Genomic DNA, 16185 nt, shown 5'->3' on the forward strand with positions numbered 1-16185 from the left:
GGGGTCAAAAGTTAAGTGTGTCGTCACACCAAACGCGGGGGGGAATATGTGTGTGCAGAATTGTGTCAGCCAAGAGAGCTGATCAAGACAGAGCTTAGTTGGGTTGGGTATCATCAATAGATAACGCGGCTGCTATAAATGAACATCAGCATCAGATATTCTTTAGCAAAGGGAAATAAAAAACATACCATGAAATAAGAAGAACCAATCGGGTACTCGAGAATAATACCAGGTTTCTTGTTGGTTTCGTCCTATGATGGCTTGACAACTGCCGTGACAAAAAAAGAGACCTAACAAAGGTGGGAAGACCCGCCCTTTTTGTACCTGGAGCAGAGATCAGCTCCTGTCAGTTCTGTCACATCATTCATTTATCGATAGCTTCAAACCAAAGAAAAGCTCATACTTTTTTTATATTCGCGGATGAAGAGGCTTTCCCAACTCAGAGAGTACCATATCATGTCGACTAGACATCATAACCATCACCAACCCAACCCAACCCATTCAAATCTTCATACTTAGTCCTTTGTTCAATCCATGACGGAGCTTAGGAGCATCTTGGCCGAGGCTATCACTAAAACACCTTGTGTGGGGCCCAGAGTGGTCGGTGGTCTCAGTTGGTGGCGTGTCCAGAGGTTACCCTAGATCAATTCGGGCTTGTATCATTATCACCAGTTTGAGGTATCGTGCACAATTGAGTCACGCGCCCACGATACCTTCCGGTTCTTTTCATCGGTGTACAATCACTTCGCCTCGCTTTACGGAACCTACGGTGTCGTGTTCGTGCGTGTCGGAGAATTTGTGACCAAAAGTGGTGAAACACCAAATGACAACACGAACCCACCCGAAATACTAACAACTCTCACTTCATCATTTCATCAACGACAATCATCACTAAAAGTGGAGGCAGCACAAAATGAAAATACCAAAATTCTTCAAAACACTGGTATCTATCGCAGAAACACAATAAACGACCTCCCACCGAGACCAACCGTCTATACATAGCCGTCGTTACATCCCATATAGCATCACTCATACCATCGTTGTAGCCAATCCCTATATAAGCATCAAAACATTTAATATACTCATGCCGACGAATGAACGACCCGGTAGCCTTCAGACACCAGCTTGGTGATCTCCTCGTTTTTGTGTTGCAGAATACCCAGCGCATACGCAACATCGTTCCATTGTCGCTCCGTCTCGCATCTGCCAAGTCGAGCAGCGAGCTTGTCTGCCAGTTGTTTGGCGTGCTTGTCCTGATTGGCGCGTTAGTTACCGTTTCCTCAATCAAATATTTGTAACATACCTTCTCGACAAAGCCAAGCAAAAACTTGATGATTCTACGGAAGCTGTCCTCATCCATGTTGTCCCCAGCACTGAGTAGACTGAACATGTCAACGAAGTGGTTGTAGACAGCGTTATCCTTTGTACTGAGCTCAGTGAAAAACATTCTCGCGAGATCCGCAATTCTGCGATCGTCATCCTCAAGACACTTGGCCATCTCACCCAGTTGACCCTTGACCTTGACCTGTCCAGCAAGAATCAGGAATGTCAGCGTCATGAGACATGTTCGCTTGACCGACGCGTCGTCATCTGCCAGTCGACGGTACAAGAAGTCGGTGTTCTCATCAATGAGGTGGTTGAAGCAAACAGCCATATCTCCAAGGGCAATAACAGCGTTGCTTCGGACTGTCGCGTTGGGTGATCGCTCCATAATGGTGATGAGCAGCGGTAGGTTGGTCTCACAGTATTCTGCAGATACACACATGAGCTTGGCGAGACACAGTGTTGCAGCGGCTTGAAGTCCCTTGTCGGCGTATGTTGTGTTGTTGGCGCAAATGTCAGACACCAGAGGACCAAAAACAGCCAGCAATGAGCTGGGGCCATACAAAAGTTCTCGCTCACGAATATGCGCCATAGCTTCTGTAAAGTCGTCTTCAGTTGTTCCTCCGATCAGGTCCAACTCGTCTGCATCCTCCTTGTCCTTATCATTCTTGGCGGGTGTTGCCTTTTCCTTCTCCTGCTTTCTGCGCTTAAAGTCGAGTTCGCACAGCTCAAGGTGAACAATCTGCTTAATAGCGACGTGGCCGACAATAAAGAGAAGCTGTGACAGCGCGATAGCATTATCACGCTTCTTGTGCTTCTCGCCTTGAGACTGAAGCTGACTCTGGATTTGGTCTTCCATTGGCACAGGCTTTGTCTCATCACGAGATCCAGGTCGAGAGCTGGGTTGTGAGGACGGCGGCGAACGAGACTGTCCGAATACCTGCCTTGCCTTTCGCCGAATCAGATCTGAGCAGAGAGTGTCGGGATGCTTGGAGACAGCATATATGGCACTGATGGCTTGCTCAGCTACGCCATACCACTCCTTGCTATCCGACTGAACCTCAGTGATAGCAGCCAGTCTGACTGACACAGCATGGTCATTAGGTAGTCGTGAAAACTTGACGGTCGAGTCCTTTGCTTGTCGTCCGGTAGGGTTGATTCGCCTCAAGGCAATGCAAGTGAATTTGGCCAGCTGTAGATCACTGCGTCCGTATGCACCAAGACCAGTTCGGAGCATAGTCTCCATCTCACCAACGACAATTTCCGGGTTCGCTGTGGCGAGCATGCCCAGAACAATAATGGCACCTCGTCGTTGAGTACGAGAGATCTCGCGCTTCTGGACGCCGTAAACCTGCCACAACTTGTTGACAACAACCTCGGGAATCATGCCGCCCTTCATCATCGTCGCCAAAAGCTGCTCAAGAGAAGTGAGCTCCGCTGGCGTGGCGCCAAAGGTCAAACTGATCATGTTTCGCGCAATGTAGTTGGCAGCGTCGTTGGGGCTGAAGGAGTCAGGGGCCTCGAAGAAAAGCCGCTTGTAGCATTCGATCAGATGTGTTTGAACACCCTTGCCTTCGTCGCTGTTGCCCTTGGTCCAGATGAGACGAAGCATACGTCGGATACCGACCTTGTTCTGCTCAATGTTGTATGCGTCGCCAACTTCGAAAAAGTCAATAGCCTCAATGACTTCGCTCTTGTTCCTTGAACCGAGCAGTTGACAGATGATGGTAGTGGCCTCGTCAATGACTTCGATGAACTTAATTGCTTCGTTGTAGTATCTCCTAGTCAGGGTGAGCTTCTCGATGGCCTCGCCGGTGGCAGCCTCCTCCTGAGCCTTTTGGATGGCAGCCACCTTGTCCTCGTCGGTCATCTGCGTAGGCTTCTGAGGAGAAGCAAGCTGTGTGGCCTCGTCCAGAAGCTCGTTGTCGACCGTAGTGTTCGCTTGGTCGCTGCCGAAACCAGGGACACCAGGAGGTCTGAGAGCATCTAGTTCCTCCTCAACCTTGTCCAAACGAGCTTGCCATTCCTTTCGGGAGAGTTGTGCGCCGTGCATAACTGTGAATGGATGGGTCTTGATGAAGGTACCCAATAGTTTGATGGCGTTACGCCTGACATTGCTGCTCTTATCCTCCAAACTTCTGCATGCAAGCTCAGCTGCCTTTTGTCGTCGCTTGGGAAACTTCTGAGCAAGATCGCATAGTTTCATATACACTTGGAGTGTTCTGCATCGGCAATAGGGGTTGATATCGAGGAATCGCTCTTCCAACACATCGAAAAAGGCGTTGAGCTGGGACTTGTGGTTCTCGCTGCGCTCATCCTGCTTGCTGAGGTAGGCAACCATGTTGCCGCAAACCTCAATCAGTGCACATCGGAGCGTGTATGACTACAATTGTCAGCCACAAGATCGCAACAGAGTTTGGCTACTCACCTCGCTGTCTAGTTGCTTCGCAAGCATCGTCATCTGCTTAATCACCAACCGAGGAGCTAGCTCGGATAGCTTAGCGATGAAAGAAGAAACTGACTTGGGTCCTCGGGTATCATTAGAGTTGAACTCCTTGTTACTAATCTCACGCAGCACTTCATCAGCCAGCTGAGGATAGTCGTATGTCTCGGCCAAAATGTGTAGAAACTCGGCCATGGGTTCCGACAAGTGTTCGAAGTATGTCAAGTTTTGAATGATGTTGATTTGCGCCGCTATCGTTTGTGAGTCTTTTGTATTTTGGCATTGAAGACTCGCAATACATACCGTATGCGTGCCCATGGTGCTTCACGGCAATGCAAAGGACCTTGAAGCAGTGCATTCTGATAGCCGTGGTCTTGACTCGTTGCTCGCTTTCCAAGACCATGTAAACTGGCCGTGTGAGGAGACCAATGAAGGTATCTCTCTCGCTCGTCGTCAGGAATATCTTGGAGAGCTTGAGTTTGAGGACCTTGCACATAACCTCCAAAGCCGCCTGCAGCTGTGTAGCCGAGTCCCAAGCCGCATCTTTGTCCTTCGCAGAGCCCTTCTTGGGCTTTCCACGACCTCTAGCAACGGGCGCTGTTGTCGTCTTCTCGGCAGCCTTTGTCTCGACTGCAGCAATCGTCCATTGCAGGAGAAAACCGTATATCTCGAGGAGTCTCTTATGATGGGGGACCGAGTCCTGCTCGTCGGGGGAGTCGATATCGGAGTGAACAGAGTCGGCCTCTGCACTCAGGCCGCTCATGATCAGGTCGAAGATCTTGCTGAGGGCGTGGGTAGGGAGGTGTGCGGTGTATCTGGGATTTTCTAGCTCAGAATTGTGTCCCAACGAGGTCGGTGAATCAGGGGACGGGTGAAGGGAAATGGGGGCTAACTTGAGAAGGAACTGCAGCGAATCCATGTTGGAGGCGCGCATGATTGCGTCTGGGTTATCGGCGACTGCATCGACAATTGGATTCAGAACCGAGTTGACCACCGGTAGAGTGAGGGCATCGGGGTCGTTTTCGCAGTCGAAGAGAGCACCGTCAGCCTCGGGCGTAGCAATGCTAGCCGGGTCTGACATGTAGTGCTTGAGAGCATCGTTGAGATCAAAGTCCACAGTATCCATGGTGGGCGGTTCGAAGGAGTCGTCGCAAAGAAGCGAGCGACAATAGAAAGACAAAGCGAAACGGTGAGAAACGTTAAAGGCCTAATAAGAGGGGTATCATGGAAGTATAGAAGTGTCACCGTCCGTCAATTTGTCGACCGTATCTGCGACCAAGGGTGCACCGTTCAATACCGGATCCGTCAGTATTGTTGTTGTTGACGATGTTAGCCCGCACTTGATGCTATGGAGTCGGTGGAGGGTATTTGCTTGGAGGGGATGGTCAAACCCTGGGCAACGATTGTTTTTGTTTTGTTCAACGCGACCAGTCAGGACCCTTCCCCGCCATGTGCCCACTAGAGCCAGCGCGTTGGGCCTACCAAACCCCTGTAACCACACCTAAATTCGAGTCTTTGTCTCTGATCTTGTCTTGTCGCAGCCCCTCCAAAACTCGATTGCACCTTTAAAATCTGGTCTAAAGTTGTTGTTCTAAACAACCTATCATAGGATCTCGTTGCTTTTTTGTTTGATTCACCTTCTTTTGCTTTGATTGACTTTAAGAGTATTTAAAGTCAATTCTGTCCCATTTCAAAACGAAAACGATACCATGACAACGGCGGTTCAGCAACATGTGGAAGAGAGTTTCGACATCCACGAGGACTTGAGGACGGAAGATACGGAGATGATGGCCGAGGAAGAGCGCACCGAAGAGGCTGCGCCAATGGAAGACGACGAGGGCGTCCGAGAGTTTCAGCAGTACCAAAATCATCACATGCAACAAAGGCATCCTCATCAATCATCCCATCACCAACCACAGCCCGAACCTCAAGAAGAGGAAGAGGATGAACCAGAAGAGGAGGAATCTGAAGAAGAAGCTGTAGACCGCAGTGTTCAAGCAGACATGGACAAGCTGCAAAGTGACTTTCCTGGTTTTCGAAATCGGTACCGTTTGATCAAACGTATCGGTGAAGGTATGCAGGCTCTCACGTCCTACAATGCTCCCAATTGATGCTAACAACCACTTACAGGAACGTTCTCAACTGTCTACAAAGCAGAGGATATAATGTACGACCACTACGATAACAGTTGGGATTACGAAGAAGACTCGTCAAAGTGGACGCCACCTCCAAGTTCAACAGAAAGTCCTGTCCGACGTCCTCGTCGCAAGGCACGTTACGTCGCCATCAAGAAGATTTACGTCACATCCAGTCCGTCGCGCATTCTAAACGAGCTGGAACTGCTTCACGATCTTCGCCAATGCCCCTCTGTCTGCCCTCTGATCACCGCCTTTCGAGAAACAGACCAAGTCGTGGCTATTCTCCCATATTTCCGACACGGGGATTTCCGAACATACTTTCGCGATCTGACCGTCCCCGAAATCTCTGTTTATCTGCGAGAACTTTTTACTGCTCTTAAGAGTGTGCACTACCACAAGATTCTTCACCGAGATATCAAGCCTACGAACTTTCTTTACGACCCAGGTACTCAGCGTGGAGTTCTTGTTGATTTCGGTCTTGCTGAAAGAGAAGGCTCCGACGCCAAGCCTTGTCTCTGTCATGAGAGCCGGGACGTGCGCAAGCATCGTCAAGCAAACTCAGTATGGGCCCAGAATGCTGCCACACCTCAAGCTGGTTATCCCAAGTCCGACACACGTTCGTCCCGTCGCGCCAATCGTGCAGGTACTCGAGGTTTCCGTGCTCCTGAGGTACTATTCAAATGTACAGAGCAAAGCACAGCCATCGACATCTGGTCCGCAGGCGTTATCCTCCTTACGATTCTATCTAAGAGATTTCCTTTCTTCAATTCAGCAGATGACGTTGAAGCCATGATTGAGATAGCAACCATTTTTGGCTCCAAGCGCATGAAGGCTGCAGGTCTGCTCCATGGCTGTGTTTTCGAAACCAGCATCCCTACTGTCGGTCAGGGGGGCTTCTCAATGGAGAAGATTATCATGTGGAGCACATGTCGAGGCGAGGACAAGCCTTTGACACCAGACGAGAAGATGGCTATCGGCTTTCTTGAGTGGTGCATGGAGCTGGACCCCAGTAGGCGAATCACGGCTGCCGAAGCGCTAGAACATGAGTTTCTTCAGATTGGCGAACTAGAGGCTGAACAAAGAGCATACAACGAGGAAGCATTGGCCGCGGAATACTGATTGGAACAAATGTATAAATGATATGATGTAATAATAGCATGCATAGATAGGCGTTGGGTTTGAGTATGGTGTTAATTGGTAGTTGGCTTGGCAGATATATAAGCCAACATGACAGCGATATCTGTTGATGAACCATTTGGCAACAATACTAGGAGCGGATGGCATAGATAGAACGACAGTCACGAATTGTTCTTCACGCTTGAACTTAAAAAATTATCATTTAATCATGGGCGAAAATCGATTTTTATTTCGTTAACTCCGTGCAAGAGTCCCTGATGCAATGCCCGAAGCCGACCGACCTAGGTCCCTGGCCCATCTTTCCCGAGCGCAGGAAGACCTCTTCTTCTCCAGTGCCCGCAGGCTTTGTTCTTCACCGGGGTTGGAGAGGTTTTGTTTTCCGTTTGTAGAATTTCCCATACAAGCCCAACCGACTCCTCAAGCATTTACAGAACAGTTGCGATGCTTCGCTTAAGCGACGAGCTCAACGACACCACCGGCCTGCTTGATCTTCTCCTCAGCAAGGCGGCTGACCCAGCGGGCGCGGACGACCAGAGGGATCTCAGGGAGACGGCCCTTTCCGAGGACCTTGGAGTAACCGAGAGGGAGGAGGTCGAGGACGGGGACGGTGTCCTTCTTCTCACCCTTGACGTAGGCGTCACGGGTCTCTTGGGGAACGAGAGACCAGAGCTAGAGGGAGTTAGTTGTGGTTCGAAGAAAAATTTGCGACTGGTTCGGACGAGTCGCGCAGGGTTGTATATACCTTGTCGAGGTTGATGATGGGCTTCCAGAAGTGGTTCTGCTGCTTGTGGAAGTATCGCATACCAACCTTTCCGAAGTAACCGGGATGGTACTTGTCCATGTTGGTACGGTGGTGGTGCTGACCACCAGCAAGACCACGACCACCGGGATGCTTGCGGTGCTTTCCGACACGTCCCTTACCGGCGGAAACGTGGCCGCGGCTGAAAACAAAAGTCAGTCCATCACATATTCCAATATTATATACGTCGAATCGATTTCGTCGGGATTCGTCGTGGAAGAGCAGCCGCCGACAAAGGGCGATTATTGTGAGCTCCAGCGGTCTATTTTAACCGACTCTCGCAGAAGCAAGAGTATAGCAAAAACGGACGCGGTCTCTCTCAACGACCAACCTCGTCGACAGCGAGGGGGATGAGGACATACTGCTTGCGGGTCTTCGACAAACGGGTAGGCATGGCGACGGCTGTGGGTGATTGTCGACTTTTCCGGTGTTCACAGGTCGAAAGCTGGAAGTGGGTGGTGATGTTCGATAAAGCCTGACACTTTTTTCGATCCCAGCAAGGGCAAGTCAACCCTAAAGAATCTGTGCGGAAGGAGTGGGTCAGGTACCTTCCCTCAAAATGTCATGTCAGGTGACCTCGTGCTCTGACCGTGGTGAAGCTCGGTGAGGGATCCACTGGGGATTAGAGGTCAAGGGTAAGTTCATGCATTAAGACGCGGTCAACGCGATATCTTTGAAGTTCATTCAGCAAACTATCAATCTCATCAAGATCAAGATGGCGGAAAATGACATGGAGAACATTACGAGTGAGATGGAAAAGCTGGACTTTCATCACCCATACACACCTTATGATGTCCAAGAACAGTTCATGAAGGCTGTTTATGATGTTTTGGAGAGTGGAAATGGCCAAGTTGGTATTTTGGAGAGCCCAACTGGCACAGTAAGTAACTAACATTTTTAAATTCTCTCATCACCGTTGAGACATTGTTGTTTGCACGATGAAGTATAGTAACTTACAGAAAACAAACAGGGCAAGTCGCTTTCACTCATCTGTGCTTCATTGACGTGGCTTCGGAATCACAAATCCAATCAATTCGAAACCTCAATTCAGGAATCCGCAGAAGCGTACAAAGACGAACCATCCTGGCTTGTAGAGCAACTCCTTCGTCGCAAGCGTGAAGAACTCGTCTCTCGTTGGGAAGAACGAGAAAAGCGTCTAGAAACCCTCCGCCTAAAAGAAAAAGTCCAAGAAGAGCGCGCCCGCAAACGCCGTCGGGTCGAAGACTCACTCCTTAGTGGTAGGTCACGCGTCGTAGAAGATGAGGATGCCGAGTGGTTGCTCGACGATCCTGATGATCAACACGATACCCCCCAAGATTCGTTATCGGGGTTGAGCAAGGAGACGAGAGAAGTCCTCGCGGGCATCGGGCTAGGAGGGGCGAGGAAGCCTGAGGAAGATGACGACCTCGTAGAGGAACCGATCAAGGTGCGAGTGCTTGTGATAACCAGTAAATGCCTTGTAGTAACATCAATAGATTTATTACACGTCAAGAACACATTCTCAGCTTTCGCAATTCATCACCGAACTTCGTCGTCCTTCATTCCCACCTTCATTGCCGACATCACTTTCCAAGCAGGAAGAGACGAAAACTGAGGCGGTTAAACTTCTACCATTGTCTTCTCGACAAAGATTATGCATCAATCCTTCGGTCTCACGGTTAGGCTCCGTCCAAGCTATCAACGACCGCTGCTCGGAGCTGCAACAACCAAAATCGGGCCAAAAATGTCCCTTTGTTCCCAAAGAAGATCTACTTTCACAAACCCATCAATTTCGCGACTCGGCTTTGGCTACGTTACCCGATATCGAAGACCTTCATCAGTTGGGCAAGTCGCTTGCTGTGTGTCCTTACTATGCATCACGAACTGCCCTTCCTGGCGCTGAGATCATCACGCTTCCCTATCCTCTGTTATTGCAGAAAAGCGCGAGAGATGCTCTCGGTGTCAAATTGGAAGGTAGTATTGTCATCGTTGACGAAGCGCATAATATCATGGATGCAGTGGCCAACGTGCATGCAGCGGAAATAAAGCTGAGCGACCTACGAAGAGGTCGTGGAATGCTGGGTGTGTATGTCAAGAGATTTGGTAAGAAGTTGAAAGGAGTCAATCGAGTCAACGTTGGAAGAGTAGCAAGAGTCATTGATGGACTTAGCGAATGGATGGACGGTGCTCTCAAGTTCAAGGTCATTTTACCTCCCTTTTCAGTGTAACGACTACTGACACTCCGACAGCAAGAACACGGCATCGTGGATCCCAATGATCTGACACGGTCCAAGGGTATTGATCAGATCAACATGTTTGAGCTGATACAGTATATTCAAGATTCGAAACTTGCTTTCAAAATCGAGAGTTATATATCCCACGTCGAGAGTGAAGACGCAGGTACAAAAACACCTCGATCAAGTACACCAGTGCTTCACTCTTTGGTATCTTTTCTCATCGCCCTCACAAACCTGAGTTCTGAAGGTCGAATCTTCTACCAAAAGATCAAAGGCACGCCCGATATACAACTTTCTTATCTGCTTTTATCACCAACTCATGCATTCTCGTCTATCGCGTCGAGCGCTCGAGCAGTCATTCTTGCTGGAGGTACAATGTCACCGTTTGACGATTATAAAGACCACCTGTTTCCCTCCCTGGAACCAGAAAAAGTTACAACTCTAAGCTGCGGGCATGTCATTCCACCAGAGAACCTGTGTGTCTGGACGCTAGCATCATCACGACCCGGCGCACCACCTTTCGAGTTCAGCTTCCAGAAGCGAGGCGACCCAGAAATGATAACCCAATTGGGTCTTGCAATATTGAACCTCTGCTCCTTAGTTCCGGATGGTGTTGTTATTTTCTTCCCCAGCTATGGATATCTTGATGAGGTAGTTGCCGTTTGGCAAAAGAGCCAAGGCGCAAGTACACAATCAGTCTGGGACCGATTAGGAACGCGCAAAGCACTGTTCAAAGAAACGAGAGGCGCATCGAGTGAAGAAGTTCTGCAAGAGTACTCCGACGCCATCCAAGGTGAAAAGAGTAATGGAAAGGGCGCTCTTCTTCTTAGCGTCGTCGGCGGCAAGATGTCTGAAGGCATCAACTTCTCTGACCGTCTTGGTCGCTGTGTGTTGGTTATTGGTCTGCCTTATCCCAACATCGCATCACCAGACTGGAAAGCCAAGATTGAATACATTGAAACGACAACGCGCAACAACCTCGTAGCACAAGGCACAACCCATGAAGAAGCCGTGAGCAAGGCGAAACAGACGGCACGGGACTTTTACGAAAACGCTTGCATGCGGGCCGTCAACCAAAGTATCGGCCGTGCAATCCGGCACAGAGGCGACTACGCAGCGATAGTGCTCGTGGATCGACGGTATGGCACAGACCGGATCCGGGGCAAACTACCGGGGTGGATCAGAGGCGGTTTAGTGGGAGATAGTCACGAGAAGGGTCTTGGAGGGTTGATGGGCGCTGTCGGTGGATTTTTCCGAGGGAAGAAGAGTCAGCGTTGATGAGTGGCTTGTTGTGTCTGACAGTCACGAGGCAGCCCGAGATTATCGTCGAGCTTGTCCAAAAATGGGAGCTGTTCCTTGTGTGGAGGTCGAGACCCTTCTTGGCGGTTGCAGAAACGTGGATGAAGAGGCGAATGGGATCGCAGGTGGCAGCTTTAGGCTTTTCCGCCACACAGATTGTATTTTGAGATGATCGGCAGCCTTTTGGAAGAAGGCAGAACATTTGTCGAACATTCGATACGACAGATTAAGAGACAACAATGAGAACATCAACTACATTACACAAACGTCGCACAACATGATACACAAGAGAACAACATCCGTACATGTACTACAAGGCTAGCAACGGAAACATCAGGCATATGCCTCTTGAACACTGGTTAGTTTTCCGAGGCGAAATACACACAATAGAGGGGCGATATTTATCCCGCAAAAAGAGACGAACAAACAAAGACTAGCTTCAGCTGCAATTGGCGAATTGGAAACCACTATATTCCTATTCCCGTTGGTTCAATGGAAGCGAGAAGCTAACTAACGTTGACTGATAGTGACTGACTTGACTGCAAGTGAAAAAAATTAGCGGAACCGAGCACCACCGGGACCGGGACCGGGGTCACCGATTTCGACGTCTTGCATGATTCAAATCTATGAGTCTTTCTATAAGACTCACTCACTCACTTTTGTTTCTTCTCATAAGAGAGTCTTGTCCTGTCTATCGTCTTTCTTGTTTCACCTCCTTGGGTGTCTCTTCAAGAGTTGTTAACACCAGATAACATGACTGATACAACGAACAAGACCGTTCCGGTCCGGACCATGCCTCCGGCCGTTGACAACGACGACCATGATCACGACCACAGCGACGTGGAAAGCCTCAAGGCCGCAGCCCTATTCCACAAGGCTCTTCGCATGGGAAGAGTTGAAGAGAAGGGTATCCAGCCTATTCCCGTTGAAGAGCGTACAGCAGCACGCTTCTACAATATTTTCACCATCTGGGCGTCCATTAATTCTAACATTCTGGGGTAAGTAATTATTCACACACACAAAAAGAGAAGAGATTGTTGACAATGAGAATAGTATCACTTTTGGAATGCTAGGTCCTTTGGTGTATGGTTTGAGCTTGAGAGACTCTGCGCTTATCATCCTCTTCTTTTGCCTCTTTTCTACTGTTGGACCTGCTTATCTCGCCACTTTTGGACCAAAGACGGGAATGAGGCAGATGATTCAGGCACGATATAGTTTTGGGTAAGATGCAACAAGGCGAAAAGGTGTCATGAGTTATACTAACATGCTACAGTCGATACCTCGTTTCCATTCCTGTCTTGCTTAACCTCGCCACCCTCACAGGCTTCATGGTCATCATCTTTGTCGTCGGCGGCCAATGTCTCTCCGCTGTATCAAGCGGCCACTTGAGTCCCGACGTCGGCATCGTCATCATTGGAATCCTATCTCTCTTTATTTCCTTCTGCGGCTTCAAAGTCTTGCATTACTACGAAACATACGCCTTCATCCCCGCCATCATCGCCATCACTATTGCCACAGGATGTGGCGGCTCACAGCTCTCCAAGCAAGCAACTCCCACGACACCAGCGACAGCATCGGCTGTTCTTAGTTTCGGCATGATTGTCGCAAGCTACATGATCCCCTGGGCTGCTATCGCGAGTGATCTCACCACATACTTTGACCCCAAGGTTCCTTCATGGCGCGTCTTTGCCTACTCTTACCTTGGTCTCGTCACACCTACTATTCTCCTCATGACGCTTGGTGCTGCTATTGCCGGTGCTTTGCCCAACGTTCCTGAGTGGTCGGCCGCGTACGGTGAGACGGCCGTAGGAGGTGTTCTTGCAGCTATGCTCTCGAGTGCAGGTGGCTTTGGCAAATTTGTGGTTGTGATCCTGTCTCTTACGCTGTTGGGTAACACTGGTGGTACAATGTACGCCATCACGCTCAACTTCCAGACTCTCATTCCCGGACTTATCAAGATCCCTCGTTACGCCTTCGCCGTGGTAGTCACAGTCATCGTTATCCCAACCGCTCTTCGAGCTCAGCGCGATTTCTTCGTCAACCTCGAGAACTTTGTCGCCCTGATTGGATACTGGTCCGCCTCTTTTATCGGAATCGTCACAGTCGAGCATCTTGTCTTCCGCAAGGGCCGCTACGAGTCTTACGACCACGCTATCTGGAACGTCGCCTCTGAGCTGCCTCTGGGTATTGCGGCCATCGCGGCGGGAATTATCTGCTACGCTCTGGTTGTGCCGTGCATGGCGCAGGCTTGGTGGACGGGACCTATTGCCAAGACGACTGGTGATATCGGGTTTGAGATTGCCTTTGTTATGAGTTCGGCGTTTTATGTGCCTTTTAGATACCTTGAGAAGCGTCTTTCTGGAAGATGATGTAGTAGTGGAAGTGGCTTCAACGCCAGGAGTAAAAGTTAACGATGATTGATTGTCCAATAGATCTTGCACTCGACATTTCGAGAGTACCACCATATCCACTCGTATTGTAAGAAAAATGTGCATTTAGTGTTCTGTCTAAGTCAAAGTAAGGTCTTGGACTCTTTTCCTAACAGTCATCATCATCCCATCCCTAGGCCTCCCTTCTAGCAAAAGCTGCTGAAAAGCAATATCCCCAAACACCACGTCAACGTCTGTATGTAAAGTCCCCGGCTTAAGATTGGGCTTTAAATCAGCGCACTCAAACACGTAATCTCCTATAGTCATTACCACAATTACCTTGAGCATGCACATAGCGATGTTCTGCCCAGGACACCACCTCCCGTCTCCCCCAAAGGGGCGAAAGTACCCCGGCCTTGGATGCGCTTTGTTCTGACTGAGCCATCGTTCGGGTCGAAAGTCTATGGGCTGCGAGTATATGTTTGGATCGTAGTGTATGCCGTGAGCGTTGGTCACTATGATGAGATTGTTGTCGATGGGGAGATGGCGGCCTTGGTGGTAAACAGTTGCGCCAGGCGGACCTAGCTTCAGACCCGACCCGACAGAATAAAGCCTAAGTGTCTCTTTGATTACTGCTTCTGTGTGTGGAAGTTTGGAAAGTATGTCCGGGTTTTTAAGGAGCGTGGCTTGAGGGTTAGGTCCAAGTTGTTGGATGTGTTCTTGGTGCATCTTGTCAACTATATGCGGCGCTTTAGAAAGAAGCATGAAAAGATACTGAAAAGACAAGTCAGAATGGTAGAAATCATGAATCGTTGGTGTCGTTACTCACGCTCAGAATGGTGGTTGTTGTAGTATGCCCACCCAATGATAAACCCCTGATACTTTGATACAGATTAGCTGTGAAATGCTGAGAAGGTTAATTAGAAAGACGATTTACTAAGTAAGGAGTTGTTTCTCCTCAAATTTAGAAAGATTGGCAAAGTTACAGCGACCTTCTTTGTTCTCTCTTTTCGCAAGCTCTGCATGCTCGCGAAGTATAAGATCGAGGACGCTGGTCGGGGTTTGTCTCGATGGAACAATCCCTCCACTAACGAGTGTCTCGAGTCGTTTGTAGATCACACCAAAAAGGGAGGCCTCGAGTCTTCTTCGAATAATGTACCTTTTCATACGTCGAGGAATTTGCACAAGTGGATTATATGCGATACGAGGATCTGATTCTTCCCGTGCAAGGTCGATCAGCTCTCTCATGTCGGCAAGATCTTGTCTCCCTGCTTTTTGAGCGTAGGACTCATCATTGAGAAGATGGCGAGAGACGGTTCCGAATATGGTCTTATTTAGAAGCTCCTCCATGGAGAATACTTGCCCTGTCGCTGAAAGCTCGTCCAGCTTACCTCTGAGCAGCTTACTCTCATTGACTATAACACCCACCATATTATGGGCATATGTATATGAGAATGCAGGACTCATGTCATTGCGAAGCTTCTTCCACTCTGTACCGCTTTTGGTTGGAATGATATCATCTCCCGCAATGGGAGCCATGGATGTGTTGGTGAAAGGATGCGGGACCATTGGCCTAGGGATATGGGCCTGCTCAATGAGTTTCGGATCAGTTATGATAACGAGACTTGGACCGATGGGCCAAAGATCAAGGTAGAAGATGCCCTCATGCTTGTATCGATGGGCGATTTCGGTGTAGTATAACTGAGGCATTGAGTTGCGAGGCATTGATAGTGCGATGTTTTTCAGAATGGATATGTGACCTAAGAGCCAGCTATGGGGAGGGCTGGGCTTAGAAATCTGTTAGATATACTGATTGTGATTGGAAGTGGTCGATCTTACCAAGTCACGGTAGAAACGACGGGTTCTGTAGCCGCGGTAGAGCACTGCTATGAGCAGAGCGGTGGCGGACAAGATGGTCATAAGCAGGCCTGGGGCCTTGAACTCTGAGACTGACATATTGATGGATAACTTTAGAGGTCTTTGATCTACGATATGGCTTGAATGAGGCATTACTACGAAAGCTTATACATAGAGCATTTATATATACTTGTATTTCTATATTGACTTCAAAGGCTACTACCAGGGCCACTATAGATCTCGTTACACGTAGTACTGATATCAGCATCTAATTTTCCTCATTTGTAACTGAAAAGGAACGGCTCGCCCGAAAAAGAATAGGCCTCGTTACACATTCCTTCAGCCCATCAGAATAATTCGGCCTCCGAAGCCCATCAGCCCTATGATACCAGCAAGCGTTGACGCTCAATTTCGAATATGTCCGGCATCGGGATACTAGGTGCAACACGAAGCAACTTTCTCTTTCTGTTTTTGTTTAATCGTGATCATAATAGTATGTGTCCGTGTCGTCGGTTCTATTGTACACCGTCTATTGGTATCACGGAGATGTCAAAAACTATGAGGCCTTTGTTGTCAAACAAGATCTAGTTTAAGTGTTGTCTCA

The 16185-nt window shown here is 48.9% G+C and overlaps 6 protein-coding genes across 6 annotated transcripts; 3 read left to right on the forward strand and 3 right to left on the reverse strand.

The window, feature by feature from the left end:
• Window positions 1-1082: 1082 nt before the first annotated feature.
• On the reverse strand, window positions 1083-4892 carry FGSG_07854 (uncharacterized protein; the record flags this gene model as incomplete). Its single annotated transcript, XM_011329380.1, has 4 exons — window positions 1083-1253; window positions 1304-3706; window positions 3752-4017; window positions 4070-4892. The coding sequence occupies 4 exons, from the start codon at window positions 4890-4892 to the stop codon at window positions 1083-1085; spliced, it is 3663 nt and encodes a 1220-aa protein (XP_011327682.1).
• Window positions 4893-5475: 583 nt separating this feature from the next.
• FGSG_07855 (uncharacterized protein) lies at window positions 5476-7023 on the forward strand (the record flags this gene model as incomplete). Its single annotated transcript, XM_011329381.1, has 2 exons — window positions 5476-5839; window positions 5897-7023. 2 exons carry the CDS (start codon window positions 5476-5478, stop codon window positions 7021-7023), a joined length of 1491 nt encoding a protein of 496 aa, XP_011327683.1.
• Window positions 7024-7209: 186 nt separating this feature from the next.
• Window positions 7210-8329, reverse strand: FGSG_07856 (60S ribosomal protein L28). The gene is made up of 3 exons (XM_011329382.1): window positions 8203-8329; window positions 7784-7982; window positions 7210-7710 (listed from the first exon to the last, which is right to left on the reverse strand). The coding sequence occupies exons 1-3, from the start codon at window positions 8232-8234 to the stop codon at window positions 7492-7494; spliced, it is 450 nt and encodes a 149-aa protein (XP_011327684.1). The 5' UTR covers window positions 8235-8329; the 3' UTR covers window positions 7210-7491.
• Window positions 8330-8555: 226 nt separating this feature from the next.
• Window positions 8556-11334, forward strand: FGSG_07857 (uncharacterized protein; the record flags this gene model as incomplete). Its single annotated transcript, XM_011329383.1, has 4 exons — window positions 8556-8720; window positions 8811-9266; window positions 9316-10020; window positions 10069-11334. The coding sequence occupies 4 exons, from the start codon at window positions 8556-8558 to the stop codon at window positions 11332-11334; spliced, it is 2592 nt and encodes an 863-aa protein (XP_011327685.1).
• A 717-nt stretch (window positions 11335-12051) lies between these two features.
• FGSG_07858 (uncharacterized protein) lies at window positions 12052-13781 on the forward strand. The gene is made up of 3 exons (XM_011329384.1): window positions 12052-12353; window positions 12409-12576; window positions 12629-13781. Exons 1-3 carry the CDS (start codon window positions 12109-12111, stop codon window positions 13722-13724), a joined length of 1509 nt encoding a protein of 502 aa, XP_011327686.1. The 5' UTR covers window positions 12052-12108; the 3' UTR covers window positions 13725-13781.
• Window positions 13782-14660: 879 nt separating this feature from the next.
• On the reverse strand, window positions 14661-15680 carry FGSG_07859 (uncharacterized protein; the record flags this gene model as incomplete). The annotated part of the gene is made up of 3 exons (XM_011329385.1): window positions 14661-14992; window positions 15116-15512; window positions 15564-15680. 3 exons carry the CDS (start codon window positions 15678-15680, stop codon window positions 14661-14663), a joined length of 846 nt encoding a protein of 281 aa, XP_011327687.1.
• Window positions 15681-16185: the final 505 nt, after the last annotated feature.

Source organism: Fusarium graminearum, chromosome 4 (genome assembly GCF_000240135.3).
Source record: "Fusarium graminearum PH-1 chromosome 4, whole genome shotgun sequence".
Lineage (NCBI taxonomy): Eukaryota > Fungi > Ascomycota > Sordariomycetes > Hypocreales > Nectriaceae > Fusarium > Fusarium graminearum.